The sequence below is a fragment of the Dicentrarchus labrax genome, unplaced genomic scaffold, assembly GCF_905237075.1.
Source record: "Dicentrarchus labrax unplaced genomic scaffold, dlabrax2021, whole genome shotgun sequence".
Lineage (NCBI taxonomy): Eukaryota > Metazoa > Chordata > Actinopteri > Moronidae > Dicentrarchus > Dicentrarchus labrax.
In genome coordinates this window covers 8,419,696-8,446,080 of record NW_026136719.1, presented here as the reverse complement: position 1 = coordinate 8,446,080, position 26,385 = coordinate 8,419,696, and the positions used below count along the sequence as shown (strand labels likewise).

The window sequence follows — 26,385 nt, the reverse complement described above, 5'->3', positions numbered from 1 at the left end:
ACTCCAGGAAGTTAATGCTTCCACCTGAGAGAAAGTGTGGAATATAACATTCCTGTGAAACCACAAATTCTTACTTTTACACTGAAGTGTTGGTATAGATTAAAGAAAGAAACGACGTGTTAACCAGTGTTTCTTTTTTAATTTTTACATCTTTGTCTATAAAGGGACGTTTCACTGAGAAAAACGTCTGATCACATTCTCAGTTACATTCACACCTGGAAGCTGCGCAGTACAACCACAGTCAGATCTGCTGCCACTGAGCAGCTTCACTGGAGCTTTAGAGGATATATAAAGAATTTGTATAGGATACATAGTATATTTAATATATAACCTGCAGCGTGTCATAGGGTCATAGGATAGTGTGTGAGTGTGAAATTGTCTGTGCGCCTACCAATCATGCCGTTAACGGTGCCGAAGAGCACGGAGCCCTGGGTGGGCGTGGAGCTCTCGCCCAGGTTCTGCAGCACCAGCGAGCCGTGGCAGAAGACATTGACAAACTCCCCGAGGTGGAAGACCCCAACCTCCTGCAGGTGCTGGCGCTCCTCGTCAGTGGTGGCCGCACTGACCGTAGGAAGGACGGTGGGAGAGAAATAAAGGGGGGAGAGGAAAGGATTACAAACAATGGGACATAGAGGGGACGAGACAGGAGCAAAGAGAGTGAGGAGAGGTCAAATCAAAGAGTAAAAACAAAGTGAAAAAAGATGTCAAAGGCAAAGTAAGAAATGTTTGAGGGAATTATTGATCGATTAAGCAAAAGAAAAACAAGCCGGGCAGAGATATCAGAAGTGTTGAAAAAGGTCAGAGAGCGATAGAGAGGTAATAGAAAAAAGGGTGAGGTAAAGTGGCGAAACCAACAGGAAGAGAGATATGATACAAAAATAAAGGTCAAAAGCATTGAGTGGTCCCACCTGATGTATTAGGTGGATAATAAGCAGTGGCGTAAATGTAACACACTCAATTTCAGACCAGATCTTTTCTCCTTTTCCATGAAATCAACACTTGTCTAATAGAAAATGACTAAAGTGGGAAATGCAGCCGAGCGGCTAAAAGCTCAGTGGCAGAGATGACTCATAATTTCAGAAACAAATGCAAGGACAATGCTGTTATCAATAAAGCTGCTCTAAAAAAGTATCATGGGACTCTGTGTAGAAAGAGCAGCCTCCTAATGACATAATGGTGATTTCAGTGGATAACTATCAGAGGTGATTTAGAAACTTTTTGTCAGTTTGGCTATAGAGGAGCAGCTCAGGGGATTTTAATGATTACGGAAAAGGTTGAAATTTATGTGCATAAAATCTCACTGCACTTCAGCATTTATATACAATAAGATTTTATGTTTCCCTCACCTGTCCTTCTGGCAGACAAACAGATTGAAGGCGTTCTCTGCCCCCAAGAAGTTGTCATCGTCCAGGATTTCCACTGCACTCATCCAGTTAGGATTGAAGTCACGTGCAATCTAACCGAAGAAAACAACACAAAAAAACAACACATGTGTTGGAACAGTAAACACAGAGGTGTTTCAAGGATCATTCAAGTCAATACTGTATTATCCATGAGCAAGGAAGGTGCTGGTTCCAAACAACAGCTGAAATTCAAACTGTCAACATGTTTCAGCAGTACAATGGCAATACACTTGTTAAATACCATAGAAGGAATGTCTTCAAGGGTATTTTAAAAACTCAAAAAATGTCAGGAACATCTGTTCGATCTGTGTACGCTAGCTGCAGCCTGTAAACTGTCAGCATCGTGATCAGATGCTCGTCCAAAGAATGTTTTATGAAGAAAAATAAGCACCACACTCACAGATTGTGATTATATTTGAGTCTGCACTCTCATGTTACAGTCTAGCTTAATGCTTCAGAAGACAATTTGTTGGTGAAACACTGAATGTCAGACAGTAATTAGAATCTGTTCTTTAAAGGAATCGTTCAACATTTTGGGGATATTTTGTTTGTTCCTGAGAATCACATGAGAAGATAAATACCAGTCGAAGGAAAAGGACACGCTGCCCACACACTAAATTTAGCAAGCATAGGAGTTTTTTATCAACGCAATATTTTAATCTTCATCGGGCAAACATCCATGTAAATAAAAAACAGGCTACAGACAAAAAATGACTCCTGCTCCACATGTACATATATTGAACCTTTACCCAACTGGGATCGGATGTGCACACTATCCACCTTTTCTGCTTTTAAGTTCGATACCACTATCATGTGTGCACGTTAACTACAAAGCTGGGGCCCAGAGACAATTACCTTAGCTTAGCATAAAGTAAAATTCGTATTGTTTTTCCAATAGTTACAAATTCCTACTTTCTTAAAATGTCAAGGTATTCTGAGTTGCTTTCTGTTTCTGAATTTCTGAATAAAATAAGTCCTTCTTACAGGTCTCTCTCAGCACAGCACCACAGCATGCATTCAACAGCGTGTGTGACTCAACACCAAATTTCTTCATATTTCAACCACAAATCAATTTGAACACACCGCTCATCAAAAGGCTTGGAGGTATATGTGCTACAATGCTTTGTAGAGAGATAAAAAGGAACATTTATTCACCAAAGAGAAGTTAAAACATGTAATTATGGACCAACCAAATATTTGTTTGATGTGTGATGGCATCCGAGGATGTAGAAAATAACAAGCCACCACATATTTTGAAAACCAGCAACTCCGACTTGTGATTTCATTGATCCTTCTGGTATAGCAACCACATACATCCCCTTTTGAGTTCCTGTGTTATTTTCTCAAAACCCTCTTCACATCTCACCTCTTCAAAGTTGCCCTCCATGGGTTTGTATGCCAGCAGCAGGACGGACCTCATCAGGTCTCCTACCAGGATGAAATCTCCTTTGGTCTTCAGGTAAAGGGCCATGATATTGTTGTAGTGGTTACACTCGGTCCTCAGTTCTTTCTCAGCCGTCCACTCGTACAGACGGACCTGAAACAAACAGTCAACGTGAGTAATTGTTTGTTGTCATACAAGCTGCCAAAGGTAGAGGGACCGGCAATTAGCTTCGTGTTTGATAAACTGGCTGACACTTTAGATCTGCGTTGCTATCACTCTGGATAAGATGAGCCTCAGTGAGTGTGAGGCTGGAGTGCTGATTAGCAGTCTGAGTTATCTGCTGCCACTTTACATGAACAGTTAACGGCTAATTACACTGACCGTTTCACACTGTCTGCACTTTGTAACAATTGTTAAAAATGGTTGTCGGGTGAGTGAGTGATAGAGGTGCGTCTCTGGATCACTCTCACTTACTGCAAGAATTATGTTGAGAACATCTCCAAAAAGGTACCATGGCATAAAAAATTCGGAGATTCCAGACTTAGTAATGTTGAAATTATGGCATCGATAAATGTGCTTTTAAGCATATAAAAAAAGTAGAAAGAAATGTACCTGCGACTTGATCTTAAATCAAGAAGCTCAACTGGTATTTGATACCAGTGGCAAGAATATATATTGCTTGTATGCTTTATTGATTTAGCTCAAATCCAGATCTCTCCAATAAAATAAGTCCAACTGAATCACATTTAGTAGTCCCCTGGTTGTTGTCAAAATGTCAACATGTTTTTAAATGTATTCTTAATATTTTTTTAATAATTAAACAGGTAATCAGTATGCTCCTTCTTGTCTCAGCCAGATGGGAGGGCTGCATCAAAGTAAGGTCTCCATCTATGTAGAAACATACAGTTTAATTAATGCAGAACTAGGAGGCACTAAATTTTTTCTTAAAGGAGAACAAAGAGCAAGTGATTTATTGAAGATATATGCAAGCAATAGCAGACAGAAAAATGATTTATATTTTGTATTGGCAAAGACCAAAGGAAGTTATTGTGCCCGGTAAAGAAATAGTCCTGATAACCTCATATAAAACTGATATACACACAACAACTGATTTTGTTTTACTTAGCTTTGAATAGGAAATTAGCCGTGTGCTGGCTGTTGATTCAAACAAATTATATTCCTGCAAATTATGCTGGAAAATACATTTTACTAATTTGTCTGTTTCTTCTTCAGTTAGGCAATTTCCTGCATTTCCAGAGAAAACATTTCACACCCCTCAGATGAAGGGGTTCTGACATAAATGTGAAGTTTTTGCAAGTGACAGTGATGAAGAGTCCAACATTTTCAGCCAAGAAAATGTCAGAGGAAAGAGAACAATGCATCAGTGTGCTGTGTCCAGTTGATGAAATTATTAGAAAGGTAATGTAAAAAGGCATTTCACAATTCACAAGCAACTAATGTCAGATATTGTCACTATGTTGTATTATTTTCTACTGAGGCTGCTGTCAAAAGGGAAAATTGATATTACATCTATTCTGGATTAGTCCTTAATGATTGTTTAACTTTGACTTTAGAAAAAAACATGTACTCTTTGATTCAGATAAGATGAAAACAAATGAAGTGACTGATAGTTGAAATGTAAAAGTTTTCTGTGATTGAACTCCGCTACAGCTTCACCAATAAATGCAAGGTTAAGTCACTAATTTTGATATATCACTCAAGTAATTTAGAGTGAAAAGAGTTCTTTAAAATCCAATTCCATAAAGAAAATGTTAACGAAAGTAAATGGTAGGAAGTGAGTTATTGTACTGTGTGATGACTTCCAGAAATCTATAACTCATGACTGTTTGATTCTCGATATCTTAAAATAAAGCTTCCTTTTCAAGCTTTTAATCCTTTTAATCTATCTATAGCTCAGTGTGGATGAGCATGGTATTACAGGACAGTAGGGGGGAAGCTGTTTCTTTCACACTTTATGTCAAGTGATTTCACACAGCAATCCATATGGGATAAATCTATTTACATATTGAACTTTAAAATGACTGAGGAAGCACTTTTCTTCCTGAACAGATCATAGGCTTCTTAAACAATCAAAGAAAGGAAAGTTAAAACACACAAGTCATCCAGAGGTTGAAGTGAGGTATTCAAGTGAACATGGTGAAATAACAGAAAATAAAGGAATAAATGTCTGGATTCTGGTGAAAATTACATCATCTGTACTTTAAAATGAACCTCATCCATTCCAGACTGTGGTATTGAACCTCAATACTTCAATATAAACATGGCATCAAATTCTGGCTCAGATTCTTGGTCTTATTTTGCTCACAACCTTTAATCTTTTATTTTAAGTTCTTGTACAACCGTGTCAAAACCATATTAAACACTGATGAACTGAAAAGGTATATTTTGTTAAATGTAAAAAAGGGACAGTACTGATAAAAGTATTGGAAATGCTTAAACTTTACATGTAACAGTAACATATTCTCACATCATCTGTGACTGTGAATCCAGTCTGTCTTCATTTTAGAGTGAATCAACAATTTGAGTGATACTCCGCAAATGTAAAGTCTGGCCAGTTATTTGTATCAACCGCCAGTGTAAACACAATCACACAACTGACAGTTTTCTTGACATATGGGCAGAAAACACAAGCAGTATTGAGAGATTCTGGATTTAATCCCTGGACCAGATGGTAAATTGTGATGTGGGAAGTCAATAAGCAACTGCTATGGAGGTGTACTTGAAAGAGGCACTTGGTCAGCACTTTCCCAAGGGCTGAGACTAAAGATTTTAAATGGTGAGTTTGAGAGAAAAACATCATCTGACACTATTTAAATGTGCACCATGAAGCAAATTTAACATTCAAGCTACATTTCTGTTCAAGTTTTCAAAACATACTGTACATGGAACATAACTGCAGTTGGAAAAACTCAATGGCTTTGTATGTCTTGCTAAAAAAACTCAAGCACCACTTACTGTGCTATTGATGCTGGCCAGCAGTTTGCCATTGAACTCCACCATAGAATAGACAGCTCCTTTCACCTCCTTCTCAGCCACTGTTTGCAGCTTACCTGCAGGGAAGAGCACTATGTCTGTGAGTCTGTCTGTTTAGTTGATATTCAAAGTGTTACAAGCTCAATGTCAAGCTAAACTAGCACCTACAAGATCTTAGTGAGGCAGAGGATAGCGTACCGCTCGATAACTGCGAGTAGAAAGCGAAAAGGAGTAGGTGAGGCATTCAGAATAATGATGAAGGTAGAATGAGAAGCTAAAAGGAGGATAAATGAAAGGCAAGCAGTGCACCTTTAGAAGGACAGAGTATGAAAGAAAATGAGGGGAATCAGTAGTCGTGAGAGGAGAAAAGTCTGATAAGAAGTGATAAGAAAATGATTAAGTGAGAAGGGAAACAAGAGCATGGTAGGACAAAGTGTCCATGAATGAGAAAACAGGACAGAGGGCGGGGAGGAGAAAATGAAACTGGGTGAAGGATAGAGAGAGCAAAGCAAAATTAGCTAGATGAGAAGACAAACAGGATAAGATTGAGGAACAGACAACAAAGTACATTTAGGTTTGCTGAAAACAGAGAAAGCTGAAGAAAAGCCTGGCTACTGACCGTCAGTGTAGTGGAAGACGATGATTCGTCCCTGCTTGGGCTCAGCCTCCTCTGGGTACACCATGGCGGTGCCGACAATAAAATACACTGACGGGTCTTTTCCCAGACGACATGACACCATGCTAAGGGCGTACTCACTGGGGAGGAACTGATGGGCATGGAGAACTGATAAAGAAATAAAACATACATATATCTTAGGTAAGAGAGAGAGTAAGCAGCATAATACATTTTATACATTTATCTGTTCTTCTGTATTCAGTTTTAAAAGGACAATTCTGGTTTATTACGACTGGAGTCTTTATTTTCTAGGAATAAGCTAACATTGCTACAACAAAATCTGACAGGGAAAACATGAAACAAGGGAAAATGTAAGTGGTCAAATACACAGACGGGATTTAAAGAAAGTGAGCACACCTGAAATGCCCGAAACAATCACAGAAAAAAACGGTTATGTCAAAGCTGTCCCAGGAACTCTGTTTGTAAACTGTGATGGACATATAAAATGGAAAGTTTGGGTAATAATTGGACAATATGCCTCTGTTTTCTCTTTATAATAACTTCAGGCTAACATTGTTAAAGTTTGTTTACAACTTATATGCATGTCTGACTGTTTTTCTTGCTGCATTAGATGTCGTTTTAGCGATAGCTGCCACGTTCCCAGATCAAGCCAGTTACACTGTGGAAATTATGTTATGAACGGAAATTGTGGACATAACACATCCATGGTACATAGATGTTTTCAGTTACTGTATTTTGCCCAATTAGATCTGCATAATCATTACCTACGTTTTCATCTCCCTCACTCTACTGTTAGTTTTATTGGATACATGTTTCATTTTTATCCCCAGCATTTGGACCTAACCTACACAGTGTTTATTTTATGATGCATCAATAAAAACATATTTGACACATCCAATGATGATTATACAGTGGTGTGTGACTGTAACAGCAACATTCATTGTAGACAAACCTTATTAGACCTAACTAGTTTCCAGTGGTGTAAAGCAGTAACTGAATAACTGATAACACTATGTATATGAACCCTGCATTTCTTTTTTTAAAAAAAAACACACCGAAGTTAGATGAACATTCATCTACAGTGTAATGCACAGTATATACACTACACTACTGCATAAGAATGTCTTCACGTCTGATTGATGAAAATCTAAATGAGCAGTTATCTGATCGCACATTGATAAATTGGATCCAGCTGGGGACACAACGTGCTGAACCAGTTCCTTCTTTACATATCATTAACATATAACATACCCTAATTTATGCGGGCCGGGTAACTCTTGGATTTTTAAAAAGGAAGGCTTGGTGCAGTGAAAATCTGCATTGCAAAACAGACTGGAGCAAAAACCTGCCACATTCAGTGGGCTTCACCATGGAAATGAGCTGCATGACGCCCGACATGTTCAATCATTCAGTTACTCCGTAAAGAGCCTGTTTGAGTTTAGATATTGAGGAATATTCTGTATTTTATGGGGCACCTTTATGAACATGTAAGTACAAACAATAACTTAATAAATATTCAAAAGGTACACAAGCCTAAATTGAGGACAATGAAACAGATAAATATAAGTTTGATGCGTAAAAATAGGTGTGCATCCATTTTAAGATTAGATATAAACAAAGAGGTTGCTGAATGAGTGCTGGGACCAGACTGTGGATAGAGTTTTCTGCATTAAGTTGGTTACTCTAAGAGCTGAGTGCAATATTTTACCATCAGAAGCTCCATATGAAAGCGCCAGGTCTGTGAGATCAAATGGAAATGTACATTCAGCTTTCTCACCTTCAAAGGTGTGCTGATCCACCACTAGCAGACTGTGAACCTCCACCTCTTCACCGAAGGAGGTCTCGTGGGGAGAGGTGCTGCTGGGGAAGAGCTTGCTGGAGCTCACGCTGCTGGAGAGAGCCTGAAAGGATGCAGATTTATGAGACAGGACAGGAAGAGAGGTAGAGACAAAGAGAAACCTAATAAAGAGTATAAAGCAATTTAAATCTCTATTTCTGCGTGAGCTCAACAACACAGTTGGCACCATCTGTAGCACCAGATGTGCAGCATTTAAAATCGGGTAAACATCTTTCTGGTCATCACGTGTGAGAGGCTCTGGCTCTGCTTTTGTTTCCACAAAGTTGTGTGTGCAGCAATAAATACAAACACAAATAAAGTACACACCTGTCCCCTTGGGGAAGCTATAGAGCCAAGCTGAGTGGACACAACACATGCTGTCACTGTAAATCTGGCTGAAAGGACTTTTTGATTAGCTCTCCAAGTATAAATCTCTTTTCAATGTTGGTCCTACTATTCTTTCTTGGCAGCTGAAACCTCACTGTCAGTATTCTTTCACAACAAATCAAACAAAATATGATTATTTTTAATGTAATTTGAACTCTATTTGAACTCTCGCAATAGCTAAATTTAGTAAATGCAATAAATGGCTGACTGTCTTCATTCACTGCACTCTCCAATTACTACCTACATGTCTCTGGAGTAATGCTGAAACAAAAAGTTGTCAGGGGGGTTGGTAACAGCTTCAATTATGGATTAAATTCTGAAACTCTTAGACTATAATAATAAATGATCAAACTGAACACAACATCATTAAGATTTAAATCTTGGTTTAGAAAATTGTAGTTCTAATACACTTACTATGGGACGAGACATTTGTTGTCCTGACAAGTTCCCAGTTAATGTTATAAATAATGTTCTTAGTCAGCATGCATGGTTAGATAAGAGTACAAAACAAAGAAGCCCTTGGGTGTTTATTATCCAAACAGAACATAGAGCTACAGTACCTGAGTGCTCGCGCTGGGGCGAACGGCAGATGTGGTGCCGCTCACGTCCTGAATCTCCACCCTGCTTGACAAAACCCCAAAACACTGGGAAACCTCCTGGTAACAGATCCGCCTGGTGGGGTGTTAACCGAGCGAGAGAGAGAGACGAGAGAAAACAAATGGAAGACGCTGGTAAACATGAAAAGAACAAACAGGGGTAAACTGAATAGAAAAGATGCAGTGGGGGACTGCATTCTGTTTCCTGACTGGATAACATAACAATCAACCTTTTAATAACTTATTTAACAACGCTGAGTCATGGTTGTCGCTTAAACTTTTGAGCATAAAAAAAGTGGGGACAGAAACTTATTCAGCTGAATTATAACAAAACAAACAGGAGAAAGTCGCTTGAATCAGAGCAAACAGACAAAGTCACTGCAAACATTAGGAACAAGCTGTATATCTGTACACACGATGGGCCTGAAATGTTAGTTTGAAGGTCAATTCTAACTCAGTGTTTGAGCAGGGGGACTGACCTGGGAGACTCATAGAGGGGAACCGTGCGAATGTGGAGTTTCTGAATCTCGTCGATGGTACCGATGGTCAGAGTGCTGTTGTTGGCCAGAGCCAAGCTGTAAAAAAAAAAAAAAAAAAACAAGATGCAGCAGCATTAGCAAAGGGACACACATAAGTTAAACGTATACATTCCAAAAGACCTCTATGTAAAAATTCGGGATGTCCCAATCCGATCTCAACAATCACCCGATCAGGGCAGTTTGTAACTGATCGGTATCGGCTATATTTAAGCTTTATCGGTCAGATCTTTTTGTTTTACTCCAGCCATCATCAGCTCTTTCACTATTTCTTTCCTCCACACTTCTCTGTGGGTGAGTAAGAACAGGAGCAGCCCTGCCCGCTGCAGAGTTTCACCGTGGGCAGGGTTGTACGCGCTCGGAGGAGAGAGCGGTAGAGATCCGACACAACCGAACTCACCACGCCACTGCAACATCAACAAGTTCCACGAACAGGAACAGGTTTGATGCAGGCATTTTTTTTCTTAATGCAATGCAGAGCTATTCAATCGTCAAGCATATACACTGGATTGATTTTAATAACTTTAATGTAGCCTACTTGAAGTATGCACTGTGCAACTGTATCTAAAAAAATAATACAAGTATTGGATTCGGGACTCAGTATCCGCAGATACTCAATATTAAACGACTCAGATCAGGCTGGGGGGCTAAAAAAAACTTGATCGGGACATCCCTACTAGGTATTCTTACTTTCTATGCAAGAAAAATACCTATGAAGTATTTGACATACAGGTTGTGTGTGTGTATGATTGATGTTGATGATGTAAGTGTATGATTATAAAATTTGGTCCCCACTTGTAGAATTGACACTACACTGGCAGTCAATGTGCTGAAGGGTCTGGTGGATTAAGTCAGGAAACCATGCGATATACTAATACATACAGCTGATTTGCTATGGGGTTGCACGGTTTACAATATACCCTCAATGTAAGTGCTTGTCTTTTGGATGCTGTCTCTAATCCCCCTTTGATTTATCTATATTGTTTTAGATCTTCCTAGTGGCCTCCCCCGGTTTAATTAGTTGGCTATCTTTATTTGTTTATGTTTAAGTGTTTCTAATGCTGTACTGTATATAGGGATGTGCAAAACTATGACAGTTTTGATAGGGATGTGATTTCCCCCCATGCTTCTTGAATGTGTGACACAGCCTTCCCTTTTAAATACTGATTGGTCTGTTACTTGTTTTGTACTCGTTTGTACTGTTGAACAGGTATTGACTGGAACAAAAAAAACAGAGTTTGTTTGTGTGCACAGAGGAAGAAAACATAAAACAACAAGAATTTTCTAGGAAGGCCGATAAAATGCCCGAGCAGTAAAAGTTCCGCTGCTGACCTGTCAGGATAGCCCTCAGAGTTGAGTGGGCACATATAATTGACCTCCTTGAGGTTGACGTTAGAGAAGACCAGCTTGTGGTTTGAGGAGTAGATCACGGTGGGTCGGTCAGAGCAGGCGAAGACGTTGGAAGTGGACAGCGATCTGAAGGTCCTCAGCACAGTGGGCTGCGTGCCAAGTGTGACTTTCTTCCGCTCACTCAGGGCGCCTGAGGGGAGGAAAAAAGATCGAAACACAAACAAGTTTAACTCCAGTTTGAAAGGTGGGTGTACTAATCATTGTTTGGGTCAAAAGAGCCACTTGCTAACTGCCTTTAGCCTAGAAAGTTTGTCCTTGTGTGCAAATTATTCTCTTTTTCAATGCTTTTCAAACCTGACTGGTTGGATGCGCCCTTGAGCCCTCTGTCTCTACTCATTTAAGTTTTTCCTTAAATTTGTGTACAACAATTCTTTTCTTAACATTAGTTAGTAGTGTATAGTTTGCATCAGCTTTGGCTTTTAATACCCTCGACATTTGTCCATTCTGACCACCAAACACATTTTAAGACCATGGGCAGATCAGACTAAAGCAAAATGAATGAGCACATTTATATGCAAACTACTATCCTGGTTGAGAGTCTTATTCTGTTGATTAAATTCAGAACAAGATGTCTACAAGGAACATAGAAAAACCTGATTCATCACTGTGTACATGATTCTAACACCCAGGTTTCTGATCACTGTCTGCAGGGGTTTCTTTGACTGCCTGGACACTTGAGTGTAGTTAGTCGATTGATCAGCATCAATCATCAAAAAACATACAATTAAGCTGCAACCATTTTAATAATCTATTAACCACTTCAGCTATTTTTAAATCACAAAAGCTAATTATTCTTGGATTCCAGCTTATCAAATGTGAGGATTTACTGTCTTTCTTTGTGTTATGTGATAACAAATTGATCATGTGTTAGTTTTAGACTGTTGGTACGACAGAACAGGCAATCTGAAAATGTCACCTCCTGCATTAGGGAATTGTGATGAGCATTTTTTTCTGACATTTTTGGGACCAAACAATTCATCAAGAAAAAACATACTGCAATTGTGTGCTGAAATGTATTTTTTGAAATCAAAAAGGTGAAAAAGCTGCTTCTTTAGTCTTAATTTAAAAATGTTGACAAATGTCAGTTTTTCTGCTGGGTAATGAGAAAGAATTCCAATTCCTTAATACTAATTTCCTCTTTACTCTTCAAATATAGTAATTTAAGTAATAGAAAATAATCATTTAAAAAATGCTGGAACATATTGCCTCATAAATAAGATGTTTCCCGTTCATGTAGCAATTTAAAAGTTAAAAGAGAGACCTTAAAGCCAGCTTTAGCTAGAACAGCGAGCAATTCAGTAATTAAAGGGCTATTCCACGTCCATAAAAACAGTTTTACAATGTTTTCAGTGGCTTTTAATTTATTTTTATTACATGAAATGACATCACCTGGGTAACTTGATAACTCCAATCCCAAGACTGGGTGATGTCATTTCAGTGACTCTCATCACAAGCTGGGGTTGTGGAGTTTAAAAGCTTTGAGCATTCAGCATGCATGCGTCTAACTAAACCACTACTGAGCTGTATAATAGAAAATGTAGGATCAAGTGTTTTTGGAGCTTGACCCATACTAATAATATAATATATAATAGTAATACATTTTGTTGAGCAACGCTACCAATGAACCTACAAAGAATTATTACCTGAATCTGCCCCCCCCAGCTTTACGGAGCTTTAATGTTCCTCTATAACTGCTGGATGTGTGAATAAGCAACTGTTTGCTAACAAGTTTGCCATATCAACTTAAAAAGGTGATGACTTGTCAATGCTGTGTTCACAACTTGTTTACACATATCAGTTATTGCAGCTTTAAAGTGCTCCTGATTGGCTACATCAAAAAGAAAAACATAAAATGAAGAGACGCTTGACCACTACCTACTTTAAGTAAATAGTCGGGCTTCAAAACAAGTGTCTAATTCCATATAAAAACAGCTATGATCAAAATGATACATTTTGGTCAATAAAAGTTACTCCTGGTAGTTTTGACCGTACTTGACAAGTTCCTTTGATGGACTTTATTCTTTCTATGAAATAACAGCATTTGATTATATAATTGAATTCTTTTTGTAGTCAGATGGCAGGTTTTTAACCAAACTCACTGCATTAATTTCTTCAGACAGCAAAGTTTCTCCACTATTGGATTCAAATATATTTCTGACAGTTATGCAATTCTCCATGAAATAATATTCTAAAAATGTAAATGTTTACAGACATCTGCCCGTGCCTTGCCTGGAGGCCCTTATCAGTCTGAGAAGTTTGAGAAGTTCTTTGGAAAAGTGGTGTAGTGATGGTTGTGTGAATGACCTACCAGTCTGCAGGTCCAGACCAAAGTAGAAGAGCGCTCCGTCTCCCAATGCACACAGCAAGTAGTAGCTGCCTTCAAAGGTGGTCATTAGGATTGAGCGCGGGATGATCTCTGAGGACACAGACAGTAAAATGATTTATATTTCCTGTACTCTGGAGTCACAGGTTCATGGATGTATACCAAAGTGATAAATGTCTGCAAAAATGTCTTGTCAGAAAAATCAATAAGGGTTATCGGCTAGACTGAATGGCAACTTTTTGAAAAAAACAAAAACATTCTAATGCTGCAGGGTAAATATAAAGTCTTCTGTGTTTTCCGTTTTCCTATCCATGTCTTCTCTAAGTGCAGGCCAATTATATCATTGGCTTTGATTAAATGCTTGCTGGCTCACTAAAGCGACAGTGTTAAAGTCTGCACAACGTAGCAACTTTAAAGGTTGCATGTTTCCATGGTAATGTACGTCAATTATTTTAAATAAACAGGCCAAAACATTAAAACACAAACACAGGGCTATACAGAAAAGTTAATAGAAATTAAAAATATAAAATATAGGTTGACAAAACTAAAATAACTAACTGCAACTGTGCAGTGTGGGATTGTTAAAATGCTCTACTTCCAATGACATAGCTAACAGTATCAACAATTATTATAGCATATTAGCTTTTAATCTGAAGGTTTCCTGTTTATAACAGTCTGCACTCAGACTGTCCCAGTTAGGGGAGACGGCACAGTTTGCAGAGTTTGAGCATCGAGCAGCTGTCAATCAAATGCACTTGGAAAATAATGTGTGCCACTGTGGGACAGAGTGTGGAAATATTCTTCATGGATGAAGAATTCTAATTGGAAAGTAAGAGTCCTTCCTGTACCGGTTCACCATGTTATGAAACTTTGTCTCCAGTTGCTGCTGACTTTTTGATAAGTTTAACCAAAAAAAGTAGTCAAGTCCCCTCTTGCATATTTTAACACAAGTTTAAAAACTTTTCAAGTGGCTAAATTGTGCACTAAATGCATTCGGGTTGGTAGCACAGTAAATGTTCAAGTGCTAAAAAATGTGGCACTTAATGGGAGATTCCATTTACATCCATTAAATTAAACTGGATATACAGTCCATTTTCGCTACTACATTATAGATCCATTCTTTGGACTTATTTATTGGCCCTCTGAAAGGAATAGTTTCACATTCTGCCTACTCCAATGGTTGAAAAAAAGGGTATTAATGTTCTTGTGTAATTCTAAGCAAGAAACAGAAATGTTTATATTATATATTAATATTTTTACTGGATTTACTATGTTTCTATTGGACTAGTGACACTAGTGTATTACTATCATCCCATTGCTGAATCCATCTTTTTCCCCAGCTTCAGCCATCTGACAGGAGGGGATCTCTATTTAAATGTCTTCCTCCAGTGCAACTGCTTCTACCACTATTGGTTCATGGGAAGGTGGAATTGATTTTAAACAAAAAAACTAATTTTAGCTCATTTAATGACCAATTTATTTGTATTTACAACTTTGATTCAACAATGTGAATGACAAATTGTACAAATTATTTTTTTCTTTACCCTGTATGTTCCTCATGGATGTGAGGGCTGAACAATGTGAATTCAATATAGATAGTTTTGGTCGATTACCCAAGAACATTCATAAAAAAAACGACTTCAACTTTTTGTGCACAAATACAAAAATTACATACCCCAAAAAACTTGAGCTTAAACTTTTTTTTTATTAAAGTCATTATTTTTATATATTTGTTTAAAAGGTTACTCTTTGAAATTTCCCTGGAATAAAAAAGAAAATCAAACTTTATATATGTGATACTAAAAACTAAATTCAGAGAGGCAAAAACGTATAAAAATGTAAGTTTATGGGCTTTTATGTTTAGTTTAAAATGTAACTCTTATTACTAAATAATCATTATCACAGTGACACAGAGATTAAAATTATTCACCCAGATACAGCTGTGACGCTTTGTGCTTTCAAACAACTTACAGTTTGTCCTGGTTTAGTAAGGATTTAACTGTACGGCCAAGTAAGGTAACAAACCCTGCTGGCCTGTATTCAGGCTGTGGATTCGTTTCCCCTTCATGTGTGAAGAATTTCTGGGCAGTTTTTTCTTGCTTTCTGAGAGAGCCTGGGTTAGGTTAGGTAAGCCCACCCAGACTTTTGTATATGCTATTGGGTTAAAGAAATAAACTTCACTTGATTTGAAATTGTCTGCGTCTACCTACCCCTCTACACAAGCCAGTAACAGCTTTACATTTCTAACGTCAGTGCACCCTGCCTCTCTTTTCTCTCACCTCCGCCCAACATTTCCTTGTGCAGGGCTGTGAAGCAGGGCAGTTTGAGCACACGGGCTGAGATGTCGGTCCAGAGTCCCACAGCGCAGAGCGGTGACTCACCGCCACCCTCCCCCAGAGGTGTGATGTCCAGGCAGGCCACCTCGTGCTCCATCTCGGTGGTACTAAAAAAGGTGTAGAGGATGTGAGAAACACAGTAGCAAGCTGCCCTGCACATTGTGTGAATGTGGACTGTGTGTGACAAAATTTGACACTCACAGCAGAAACAAAACGGCATAAATGTGTTAGTTACACATTTTACAATTTTTCTCAAGTGAAATGCAGATTGAGAAAAGTTTCATCTAGAGACCTGAGCTGTGAGTTCACACTGGCTAAAGTTCCCAGAAAACCATTCATTTTACATCTACGTCATCAAAACTGGAGGGATCACCGGGGGCCAGTGTGTGGACAGGCAACAAGATTTCTGTCTCTAAGGTCAGTTGGCCATGATGATGATTTTTGATCATTACCCAATAATTAGATTTTTGCTCTTTCTTGTTTAAGCTCTGGTCTGAATTTATTTCCTTAACAGCAGCTCCACCTGACAAATGCCAAAATGATTAGCAGTTGATCAGTCATTTCCCCTGTACCTGTTCTCCACAAACACTGCAGGAATACTAAACTTAGGCAAAATTTTTGGACAAATGGTGGCATCCTGCCGTAGGTCAGTGGTATTCTGTGAAATTTTAATCCGAGCAACAATATTTTGAACAGTCTGCCTATTAGTCTTAAATTCTTAATACTTAAAAAATATTCATCAAAAGCTTTGACACAGAGCAACACATCAGTCAAGATAAGTTTAGCAGTTTGTGAGTGCCTATGCTTTTTTGGGATGAATTATATTTCCAGTGTCATTATTCTGAATTTAAATGTCTGGTTAACACTCGATATACAGTATTTCAGAGCTGTCTGACATGACAATGCTGGGAGATCATATACATGTCTAATTATATTATAGCTATTCTTTAATATCTCTGGTTGTAGAAGGCTACTGTAGAGAACATTGCAAATCACAGACTAGGAACAATTCATGGCAATATATTGATTTTCCCATCAATGTGATCAAGTATCTTCATTTGTCAAGTATTTAAATCACTGCATTTGACAATCACAGGCATTCTTGTCTATTTATTTTATCAACAGGCTCTGGACAGATCTCAACATCACAATATAAAGATTACATATACAATAATAAAAAGGACTTTATCTGTATTTCCCACCCCACTCTCTATCATTTCAAAAAAATCAGAAATATAATAAAAACAGATCAGGCTATTTAAATAAGGTTTGAAAAAAGATATAAATTGTTCATTTGTTAATTAACAGGACTAACTTCTGCATTGTAATAGAACAAGGCCACTAAATAATGCAAATGTAAGGATAATCACTGTATAGTGTGTTGAGCACTTACACTTTAATTTCAATATAGAAGGGCATTTCAGCCATGTAAACACCTTTAATCCAACTATGACTATCTAGTATTTACAGAATTCTGCGGCTCACACAAGAATCCAGGCACTTATTGATGTAGACCAAACATTATTTCACAGCTCTTGTGAGACACTTTACTCTGTCTCCTTTATTGTTCCATCAACCACCGACTCTCAGGGCTGCAAACAAACACTTTGTGCTTCAAGGAGCCCTGGTGGCCATTTTTACAAGCTGTGTCTCTCTCTGAAAAAAAAAAACCCAACACATTTTTGTGTATCCATGATTTCTTTTCCTTTTTTAAACTAGTGTAAAAAAAAAAATAGTGGCTCAAAGCAGTTTTATTGCAATACTGGCACAAAGACAGCCACAAGGGTAAACCGCAACAGCAGCAGCAGGACAGAAATATAATAAAAAGTAAGACTACAGTTCTAGTGCACCAGCCACTTCGGACTTAAAAATGAGATGCAAATCCCTCATCTCAAACTTTACCACAGAGCAGGAGAGAAGATATTAAAATGAAGGTAAGATGTGCAGGATAATAATAACACATAACTGAGTCACAGACAAAGTTGTTGAACTATTGGGAATACAGTGAATTAATGTTTGATTAATTAAGTTTTCATACAACAGTTCTGCTGGGTATTGAGTATGCAGTCATATGTAAGATTATTCCCTGCTATTGTTTCATATTAACTATTCAATTAACCTGCAATTCTATTAGTTAGACTAATCTGTTAACATAAGTAAGTTGGAGCACTATATCTTGATTGTTATTGTTTCCTGGCAAGGCATCAAGACTCTCTGCAGTCAACTTTCTTACCCAAAAGTTAAGTTATTTGGTTAACTGACTAACAATGGCTGTGTAGCTTTCACACTAAAGGCATCTTTATAAACATCACAGCCAGGGGATTTTTTTTTTTTACTCTTAAGCTTTTTCTGAACTTGCAAGCTGACACAGTTTGTAGGTGTCTCACCATCATACCCACAGACAGACATGGTGGGCGTTAAAGGAATTGTTTGCCATTTAGGGAAATAGGCTTTTTCGCTTTCTTGCTGAGGGTTAGATAACAAGGTTGATATCGCCCTCATGTCTGTAGGGTAAAAACGTAGCTAGAGCCAGCAGCCGGTTAGTTTAGCTTGGCACAAAGACTGGAAACTGCAGAGACAGGTAACAAGAAGGTAATCTGCCTACCAGCACCTCTCATCAATAAACATGTTATATCATGTTGAATGAACAGAGCAACCCTAGCAGTTTCTTCTTCTTTGTACTAAGCTAAGCCAAGCAGCTGCTGGTGGTAGCTTCATTTTTCAGTACAGACATTAAAGTGGTTTCAAATTCTGATCTAACCCCCACCAAGAAAGTGTATTTCCACAAAATGTCAAACTATTTCTTTACAGCACACAAATCTCTTTTTTAGATATCTCACCAAGAAATCTCCAGATATCCTGAAGAAGAAGTCAGTAATATTGATTTATATATAATGTACTGTAGATATAAGGGTAACCGTATGATCCATGATTCAAAGTGCTATAGCATGGCCTGGAGCAGCTGTGTTAGTAGTATAGAAAGTTATCATCAAGTCAAATATTGCCTGAAAATATCAGTTAACCAACAATGGGTCTATCCCCTTGTGTCTCCGTATATATGTCCTACCTGATCTGCTTGAGCTCTCCTGCCAGGATCTGCAGGTAGTAGAGGGCCCGTCCCACGGCCAGCACCACCTGAGTGTGGTTGCAGGCAGCCACACTGATGTTCCTGCCCTGTGGCTCCTTCCATTCACTCACTAATGCCTTGCTTTCCTGGAGCACCAGGCGCACAGAGCCTGACGTGATCTGGAGGCACACAGTTTTTCCTTTTTAAAATATTATTTTGCACAGTATTTCTGGGAAGTGACAGAAAGGATGATGTGGAGACTGGGAGCTAAAATATAAAGCAGTTTCAAAGCAAATCCCATTGCCTATATGTGTTTCTGTACCAGCACTGTTTGTGCACTTTGTATGACGGAAAAGAAATTGATTCATTGCTAAGAGACTTTTTTTACACAAAATTTGTATTTTTGTAAATATAAATGTGATGAGACTGTGTGTTTGATGGTTGAGAGAAAATAAATCACTTTGCATTTAATCCACTCCAGTTATTTTGTATTTTGAGAAAGTACCAGATCTTTGAGTGCTGAGATAATGTTTAAGAACTATGAGGGCACTTACAGCAACCCATCAGGAAGAGAAGATAAAAGTGAAGAATTGAGCAGAAACATATTGAAGTCTACAATGACATTTTGCTTACTAGAAACCACTGAAGGATTATAATGTATTAAAGGAGAACACAGCAGTTCCATCACAACACAAATGTTAATGACAGATAAATGTCCAGCATTTGTTTGATCACATATATCCCTTTTATGAAACATCAAAACAGACACTGTGTTATTATTCTTGTGTTAAGACTGGGAATGTCCAGATCTGATCTCAACAATCGGTATCGGCACACATCAAGGCATTTTTTAACTAAACGCTATTTGCTATATTGAGCTTTATTGATACGATCCGATACTTTGTTTTACATCAGCTGTCACACAGCTGTCACACAGATGTTTTTACTCACAAAGCTCAACTCTGTCGTTGTTTATTATCTCCACTCTGCTCAACTCTGTGTGTGTCTGAGAGAGCAGGAGGAGAAAGCAGTAGAGATCTGTCACAACCACACTAAACACACCACTGCAAGTGCAACAAAAGTCCCGTGAACAAAAAGCCAATAAGAGTAATTAATGAATGTAATCCGTGCAAAAGATGTAGAGACAACAGAAATAAAGGCTCAGCAGAACACAGACAATTCATTCAGGTAACTCAGGTAAAGGCAGAAGCATCAAAAACTGAAGAGAGAAACTCCCTCAGACAGCGATAAGACCAAAAGATTACAGAGGGAAAAAAAGCATTAAGGGCTGATTTAAAGCATCGGACTGATTTTAGTAAATTTGTACTTGAAGCATGCACTGTGCAACTGTATTATCTTAATAAATCAGATTGGGACTCAGTATCGGCAGATATTCAATATTAAATGACTCAGATCGGAGGAAAAATCCCTAGTTAAGACCTATTAATATTGTTATAAAAGTTAATTGGAATGCATTTGTATTGCATGTAGCAAAGATGATGGTGAATACCTCGTAAAAGCCTTTCGGGTTAAGGAGAAACACATTTTAATATTGAAAATGTAATAATGTGATGGGGAGAGCCATTCAGCATTGTAGAAGCAAGACAGAAAAGAGCCTCATTAACAGACTGCAGTAGGTACAAACAGTCAAACTATAAATGGAGGTGCACTGTTAGGGGGCTCACATAATACAGTGGTGTAATGAATTGTGAAACTACAGCATATATTCAATATAGGATCCTTAATGGAGTACCTGGAAGAAGATTATATTGTCCATTTCCAGTGCAAATCACTGCACCGAAGAGACAAAATCAATTTAAATTCGACCTCTTGTTGTGAATGTAAGCGAGAACATCTTTTCTTCATGAGATACATTTTATGTCAGAACACACTGTTGGGAAACAGCTGGTGTGCAAACAATTGGGGAGGGCATTTTGTCAAACAAGAGTCCACAGTCACACCAGTAGCTCTTCAGTGTGCTAACAAGCTCAAAATGAAAATGCTAATATGCAGTTTATCAGGTTCAGCGTTAACCACATAGTGTAGTAGTTTCTAATGTCAGCGTGCATGCAGTTATAGATACTTTGTATGTAATGTATTGTATGTTTGCATGTAGTTGGTACTCAAACAATTGGATATAAACTGCCAATGGCTAACTATTAAATCTGGTTACATTGCGGTAGGCAGATGCTATGCTATGCTGGCATATAGGCACTACGATAATTGCTTTGGAGTGTTGATGGCCAAATGTTAATTCCAATATTCAGTAGCCTTTTAGCTACGGCATGGTCTCCCAACTTCCCCTGAAAATAATATCAGGGTTTTTCTAGATGTTCAGCGTTGTTTAACAGGTGCTACACTTTAAATGTTGCAATTTCATAGTTGTCTGAGCTCGGTTGCTGGAGACAGCAGTTTTTATTGCAGGGTTAATCGGAGCTGCAAAGCACACAGTCTATGTGCGGGACAGGGGACCGAAATAATGAGCAACAACAAACTAAAAACTAAAAAGACCTGCAGAGTCTGGCATTCATTCTTATTGGGTTTAGCACTATCTCCAATTATATGACTCTGTGTACCCTTTCATGTTACATTAAGTAATTTGATTCATTGTTAGTATCAAAAACATTACTGTTACTACTTTATGTGATTAAAGCAAAGTTAAAATGACGATACAAAACTATAAAGGAAAATGTGCGCAGTCTGTGTTGCTTTCAGTCCATCAGTTCTAGTGTCCCTGACACTGTCTACTGCAGTGTCTTTTGTGATAAAACCACTGAAGGACAAAGTAAAAAAAAAAATTCATCTCTACAGCTTTTTTTAGCACAACTAACGTCTTTTACTTCTTAGGCCAGAAATCCAGAGTTGTGTAAAAACAACGTAATGTAAAAATACAAACTCAGAGAGGCAAGAGAGTTAAAACACAAGCAATGTTGTCATAACAACCTAAAGATTTATGGCTGAGGGTCTAAATGTTGGCAGAATTCCCAGCAGGTTTCATCCTTGTTTTAAAAGAGGAAGGCTAACACTTGAATTTAAATGTAAGTACAATATTCATCTTAACCAAATGTAAAATACATGAAGTCCTTTTGCACCCTTCATATTCACAACTGCCCCTTTCAATCATGTATGATTCAGCTCCAGCAAAGTATATCTTATTAAATGGAGAAAGGCCACAGTTTAATAATTAATTTCTATAATTAATTTTGAATTTTGTAAAATTAGACGCTATTTCTGCTTTCAACTGGGATGTACAAATACTGCAAGTCAGCAAATTCTAAGAGAGGACCAACTAACCAAAGCATGTTCTGATGGGCAGTGACAGTGACGGCACAAGTACTTTATACACAGAACTATTTACGGATGTATGCGTGTGTGTTTGCAAGTCTGAATGTGTGTGTGTGTGTGTGTGTGTGTGTGTGTGTGTGTGTGTATACGAACTTGAATGAGCTGTTGATGCGCCACATTGCCACAGTAAAATGTCTGCTGGTTGTCCACAAAGCCAGGAAGTTCGGTCTCCTCGACTTCCTCGCCACTCAGCATTAAAACTCTGGGGGAAAGCACACGGTTATGATAAGATACAGGCATTCAGAAGTGATGCTACACTTATCCGGCATCCTGCATGACAAACACTCACCGTGTTTGACCCACAAAAGAGAGCACCAGCATGTCATCTGTCTCTCTGACTGCCTCAGAGCGCAGCGGCCACAAACCTTGAAGGGGAATTCAAGAGGGGACGTTAAAAAGTTACTTTCTGAAACATTCTACAGAGCAGGAGAAATACAATATATAGACAGTACCCATGCCGATCTTTAAGTATTCCATCTGTCAAATGTTGACATTTTGTAAGATGTACAGGTTGCCGATCCCTCTCAGAGAGCCATTGATTTGCTAAGTGAATAATTGCCTCTCATCAAGAGGCCAAGGGAAAGAGGCAGCAGCTGAGACTTTTAGGGCAGAGATGGTCAATAAACAGCTGAAGCCTTACAAGTGCAAGCAGACCTAACCTGGCCTGTGTGTCTCATTTAAGCATCAGTGAACAGTCCTGGGAGAGGAACCTCATTTTCTGAGATTAAGAGGTGTCTGCCATTGTTAAACCTGATGGGATTCTTCAATTTGACAGTTAACTATCGCAGACATAGCAGTGCTCATTGGTTTACTAAATGAAAACAAATGTTTCCAACCACAACCTTGGCAATTCTCCTGTTCTTTTGAAAGTACCAAGCTAGGTCCTATGACATCTGAGCCATCTGCTCACACTCACATGCTAAGCATGGAAGAGCAACAGCTGGCGTCTTGGCAAGGCCAGGCAAACAGATGTGCAGAGTGAAGTGGCTCTACTGTCAAGTCAGTAAAGAATTAAGCTCCAGATAAAGTCAAGACGAAAGGGAGGTGGTGAAAAAAACCTTTGATTCCCGGGAGGTCAATGCTGGCATGCTCATGAATCCCAATGCCGTTGCGAATGATCCGAAGAGAGCCCTCCTTGAATGCACCTGAGCATGTCACCAGCTGAAAGCAACACAAAAAAATACACAAAGACATGGACTGAGATATGAGGGATGCATTCATTTCCCCCTTTTCAAAAAGGGTTGATTCTGTTATTTATTTAGGTATTTTTTAAGCCTTTATTAGATATGACAGGTGAAGATAGACAGGAGGAGAGAGAGAGAGAGAGAGAGAGAGAGAGAGAGACCAGAATCGAACACATATTGCTGTGGTAAGGACCCAACCTACCTGAGCTACCATGTGCCCCAATTCTGTTAATTTTACTATTTACTCTTAAACAGTATCTTAGTAACAATAGTAGACCTCATAGGCACAAGCACTGGTACTCATTAATGCTGGTGTAAATGTCACACAAAGTACAAGTTAAGGTAGAAGTAGTGGCAGGAGTCAGTGTTATAGCAGTAGCAGTTAGTAGTGAAGGATTTCTGAAGCTTCTCTCAGATTGCCAGTTGTAACATGGCAACAGAGTTGAGATCCAACACCCTGAAGGTAAATAATTCTGGTGTCTGCATCAGAATATTATTCATTCATCCAGTCATGGTAGACTAACAGGATTAATACCAGAGCCTGTATAATCTCAGACCCTACCACCTGCCACCCAACAGCTTCACCCTAATGGAAATAACCATTGTGAACCTGGCACCTCACCTAACTCCTCCGAGCTTATTCTCACACACACACACACACACACACTCAGACACCTCTACTGTCTTAACTGTCTTGAATGTGTCCACACCAAATAACCAGGTCAAATGCTCTGTGGATTTACAGCAAATGGCAAATTCAAACAATTGAGATTGGCTTTAGTCCTGGGACTCAACAGACTGAAATGAGCTCGAGTGTCTGTGGATGAATACAGTATGTGGCTGATAGTGTGCTGGTCTGTACCCAGAGAATGGCTGAGTGCTCTAGTGGACCGTTGCCTTTGGAACCACATCAAGTATCCTGAGGCCTGGAGTCAAAGCCTGCCAACAAAACCTTCTGTACTGTATCCCTCTCGTATTCCACTGTTTCATCTTCCTTTGCCTCACTGATTTCACGCAAGGAGGACAAATGCTCAAATCAAAACATTTTTTTGCCAACTATATTTTGTGCATTAACATCTCAAAGAATGTTCCAGAAACAAAACATATTAATTCAGCAGCATCTGGTTTCATTTAACATATAAAGAACTGGTACAGGAAGAATAAATTCCTTCACTGGGTAGAAAAATGAAATTGTGTCTTTTTGTTGTCATTTAAACTTGACATTAATATGCAATACGGGTTATATTGCATGCATTATGTTTAGAATACAAACTGTTTGACAACAGTTGAAGGTAAACAAATTTAAGTATACAGAAGTGCTAAAGATGATGGATTGTTAGGATAAATGCAGACAGGAAACAAGCGAGGCAAAGTCTTCACTGTCAGTTTTAAAGGGTGTAAATATTATTAGAGGAAATAACATGCACAGCAATCTGCCTTTTTGCAATGGAACAAGAAGGCCAATTTAAGTTTGTGTACCAGAGGTGCATATTAACATCAGGTGTAACTGCAGTCCAGATAAATCATATCTAGATGCAACTGAGATACCAAGCGCATGCTAATGCCAGGCAAATAGGGACCACAAGCAACAAAAAAAATAGACTGGACAAATAAAGAACACCCAGACTGCCTATAAAAAGGCGCAGGAAGCCGCCATGTGTTTGATGTCAGCAAGAATCTCCTGAAAATTTGTCTCCGGCTATTCTGGCCAGTGGCAGGTTTGTGTTGTAGTACGTTGCATGCTTAATTCTGCTGACAAAAACACTGTTAACACTACTCAAGAAGCCGGCTGCTTTGGTTGTATAAGGCCAGATTCCCTGAAGGCTGTGACAAAGAGGATGATAAAGATGAAAACACAGATGAAGACTCACCATAAGCTATAAAGTGTTTCCATTGACTGTTAAGCAGGTTTTCAGTAATCACGATGTCATGTCTACATCTTCTGGCGAACGCCCTAAGAAACCTTTTATTCTATCTGTATGATTTGCTTTCAATTTGTAACTGTGCTATAACATGTGTCGTGTCTTTCCTGTTTTGCTGGAGGCATTTCTTTTCATAGAATTAAAAAGGAATCAGCTTTTGTTTATTACCTGACCCTGGCCCTGCCTCTCCAGATCTACCACACACATGTCCACAATGGGCCCCAGATTGGTGAATGTCTCCATCACCGCAACATACGAGCCCTGGTCATTGCTGTCCACGTTGAGCTGCAGAGAGACAAACCGAACAGAACCCTCTTTAGAAATCAGTGAATAAACAGGGGCGACAAACATAATTTCGGCTGCCATGCAATTGCCACTTCTGTTAACGATTATCAAGAATAGAAGTTTAAGAAATCAAAATGCAAATGTAAAAAGGTACTTCAAAAAGATGTCAAGATAATACAGTGCAAAGAACTCCATCTCACTTTATAAAATGATTTTATTACTAACAGCAGAAGAATTTTACAGACTTTCACAGAATTTCAATGATTGCAGAAGGTGTGAAACAGTTTCTTGCTGCTTACCTTCACTAGCTGGGAGTCGCCCAGCCTGGAGCCGACAAAGACCACACCGTTATCCAAGTAGGTCAGACACTCAGCAATGGATGTCTGTCATTGGAGACACAAAAACAGCTGAAGGCCACATCAACACTAGAGCTGCAACGCACGATTATATCATTTTTAGCAATGCTAGCAGCATGGTTACAGGGATGACAATATTAATGTGTCAGTCTGCCCACCACGTTAATGCATCCGGCTAACTTTGATGATGCCTAAGTACAGCCTCGCAGAGCTGCTAGCATGGCTATAGACTAGTTTCGTTGGTCAATTAATAATTATTTTCTCGATAAATAATTTTGCTTCTAAAATATTAGAAAGTAGTGAACAATTTCCCAGAACTGAAGTGAATATCTTCAAATTGCTTGTTTTGTCCAACCAATACTCCAAAAGAAAGATATTCACTT

At 38.7% G+C, this 26,385-nt stretch overlaps 1 protein-coding gene across 1 annotated transcript in view; it reads right to left on the bottom strand.

Moving 5' to 3' along the window:
• The window catches only part of ddb1 (damage-specific DNA binding protein 1), a 42,781-nt gene that overhangs the window by 6,510 nt on the left and 9,886 nt on the right, over positions 1 to 26,385 (bottom strand). Inside the window, exons 8-24 of the mRNA XM_051378658.1 lie at positions 25,946 to 26,029; positions 25,530 to 25,646; positions 23,314 to 23,416; positions 22,545 to 22,620; positions 22,349 to 22,457; positions 18,911 to 19,089; positions 15,787 to 15,950; positions 13,493 to 13,600; positions 11,107 to 11,314; positions 9,718 to 9,813; positions 9,203 to 9,314; positions 8,196 to 8,319; positions 6,401 to 6,565; positions 5,764 to 5,858; positions 2,770 to 2,940; positions 1,347 to 1,456; positions 392 to 561 (exon numbers count right to left, since the gene is read on the bottom strand). Of these exons, the coding sequence (XP_051234618.1) occupies positions 392 to 561; positions 1,347 to 1,456; positions 2,770 to 2,940; positions 5,764 to 5,858; positions 6,401 to 6,565; positions 8,196 to 8,319; positions 9,203 to 9,314; positions 9,718 to 9,813; positions 11,107 to 11,314; positions 13,493 to 13,600; positions 15,787 to 15,950; positions 18,911 to 19,089; positions 22,349 to 22,457; positions 22,545 to 22,620; positions 23,314 to 23,416; positions 25,530 to 25,646; positions 25,946 to 26,029 (2,191 nt within the window). The remainder of the gene's footprint in view (positions 1 to 391; positions 562 to 1,346; positions 1,457 to 2,769; positions 2,941 to 5,763; positions 5,859 to 6,400; positions 6,566 to 8,195; positions 8,320 to 9,202; positions 9,315 to 9,717; positions 9,814 to 11,106; positions 11,315 to 13,492; positions 13,601 to 15,786; positions 15,951 to 18,910; positions 19,090 to 22,348; positions 22,458 to 22,544; positions 22,621 to 23,313; positions 23,417 to 25,529; positions 25,647 to 25,945; positions 26,030 to 26,385) is intronic.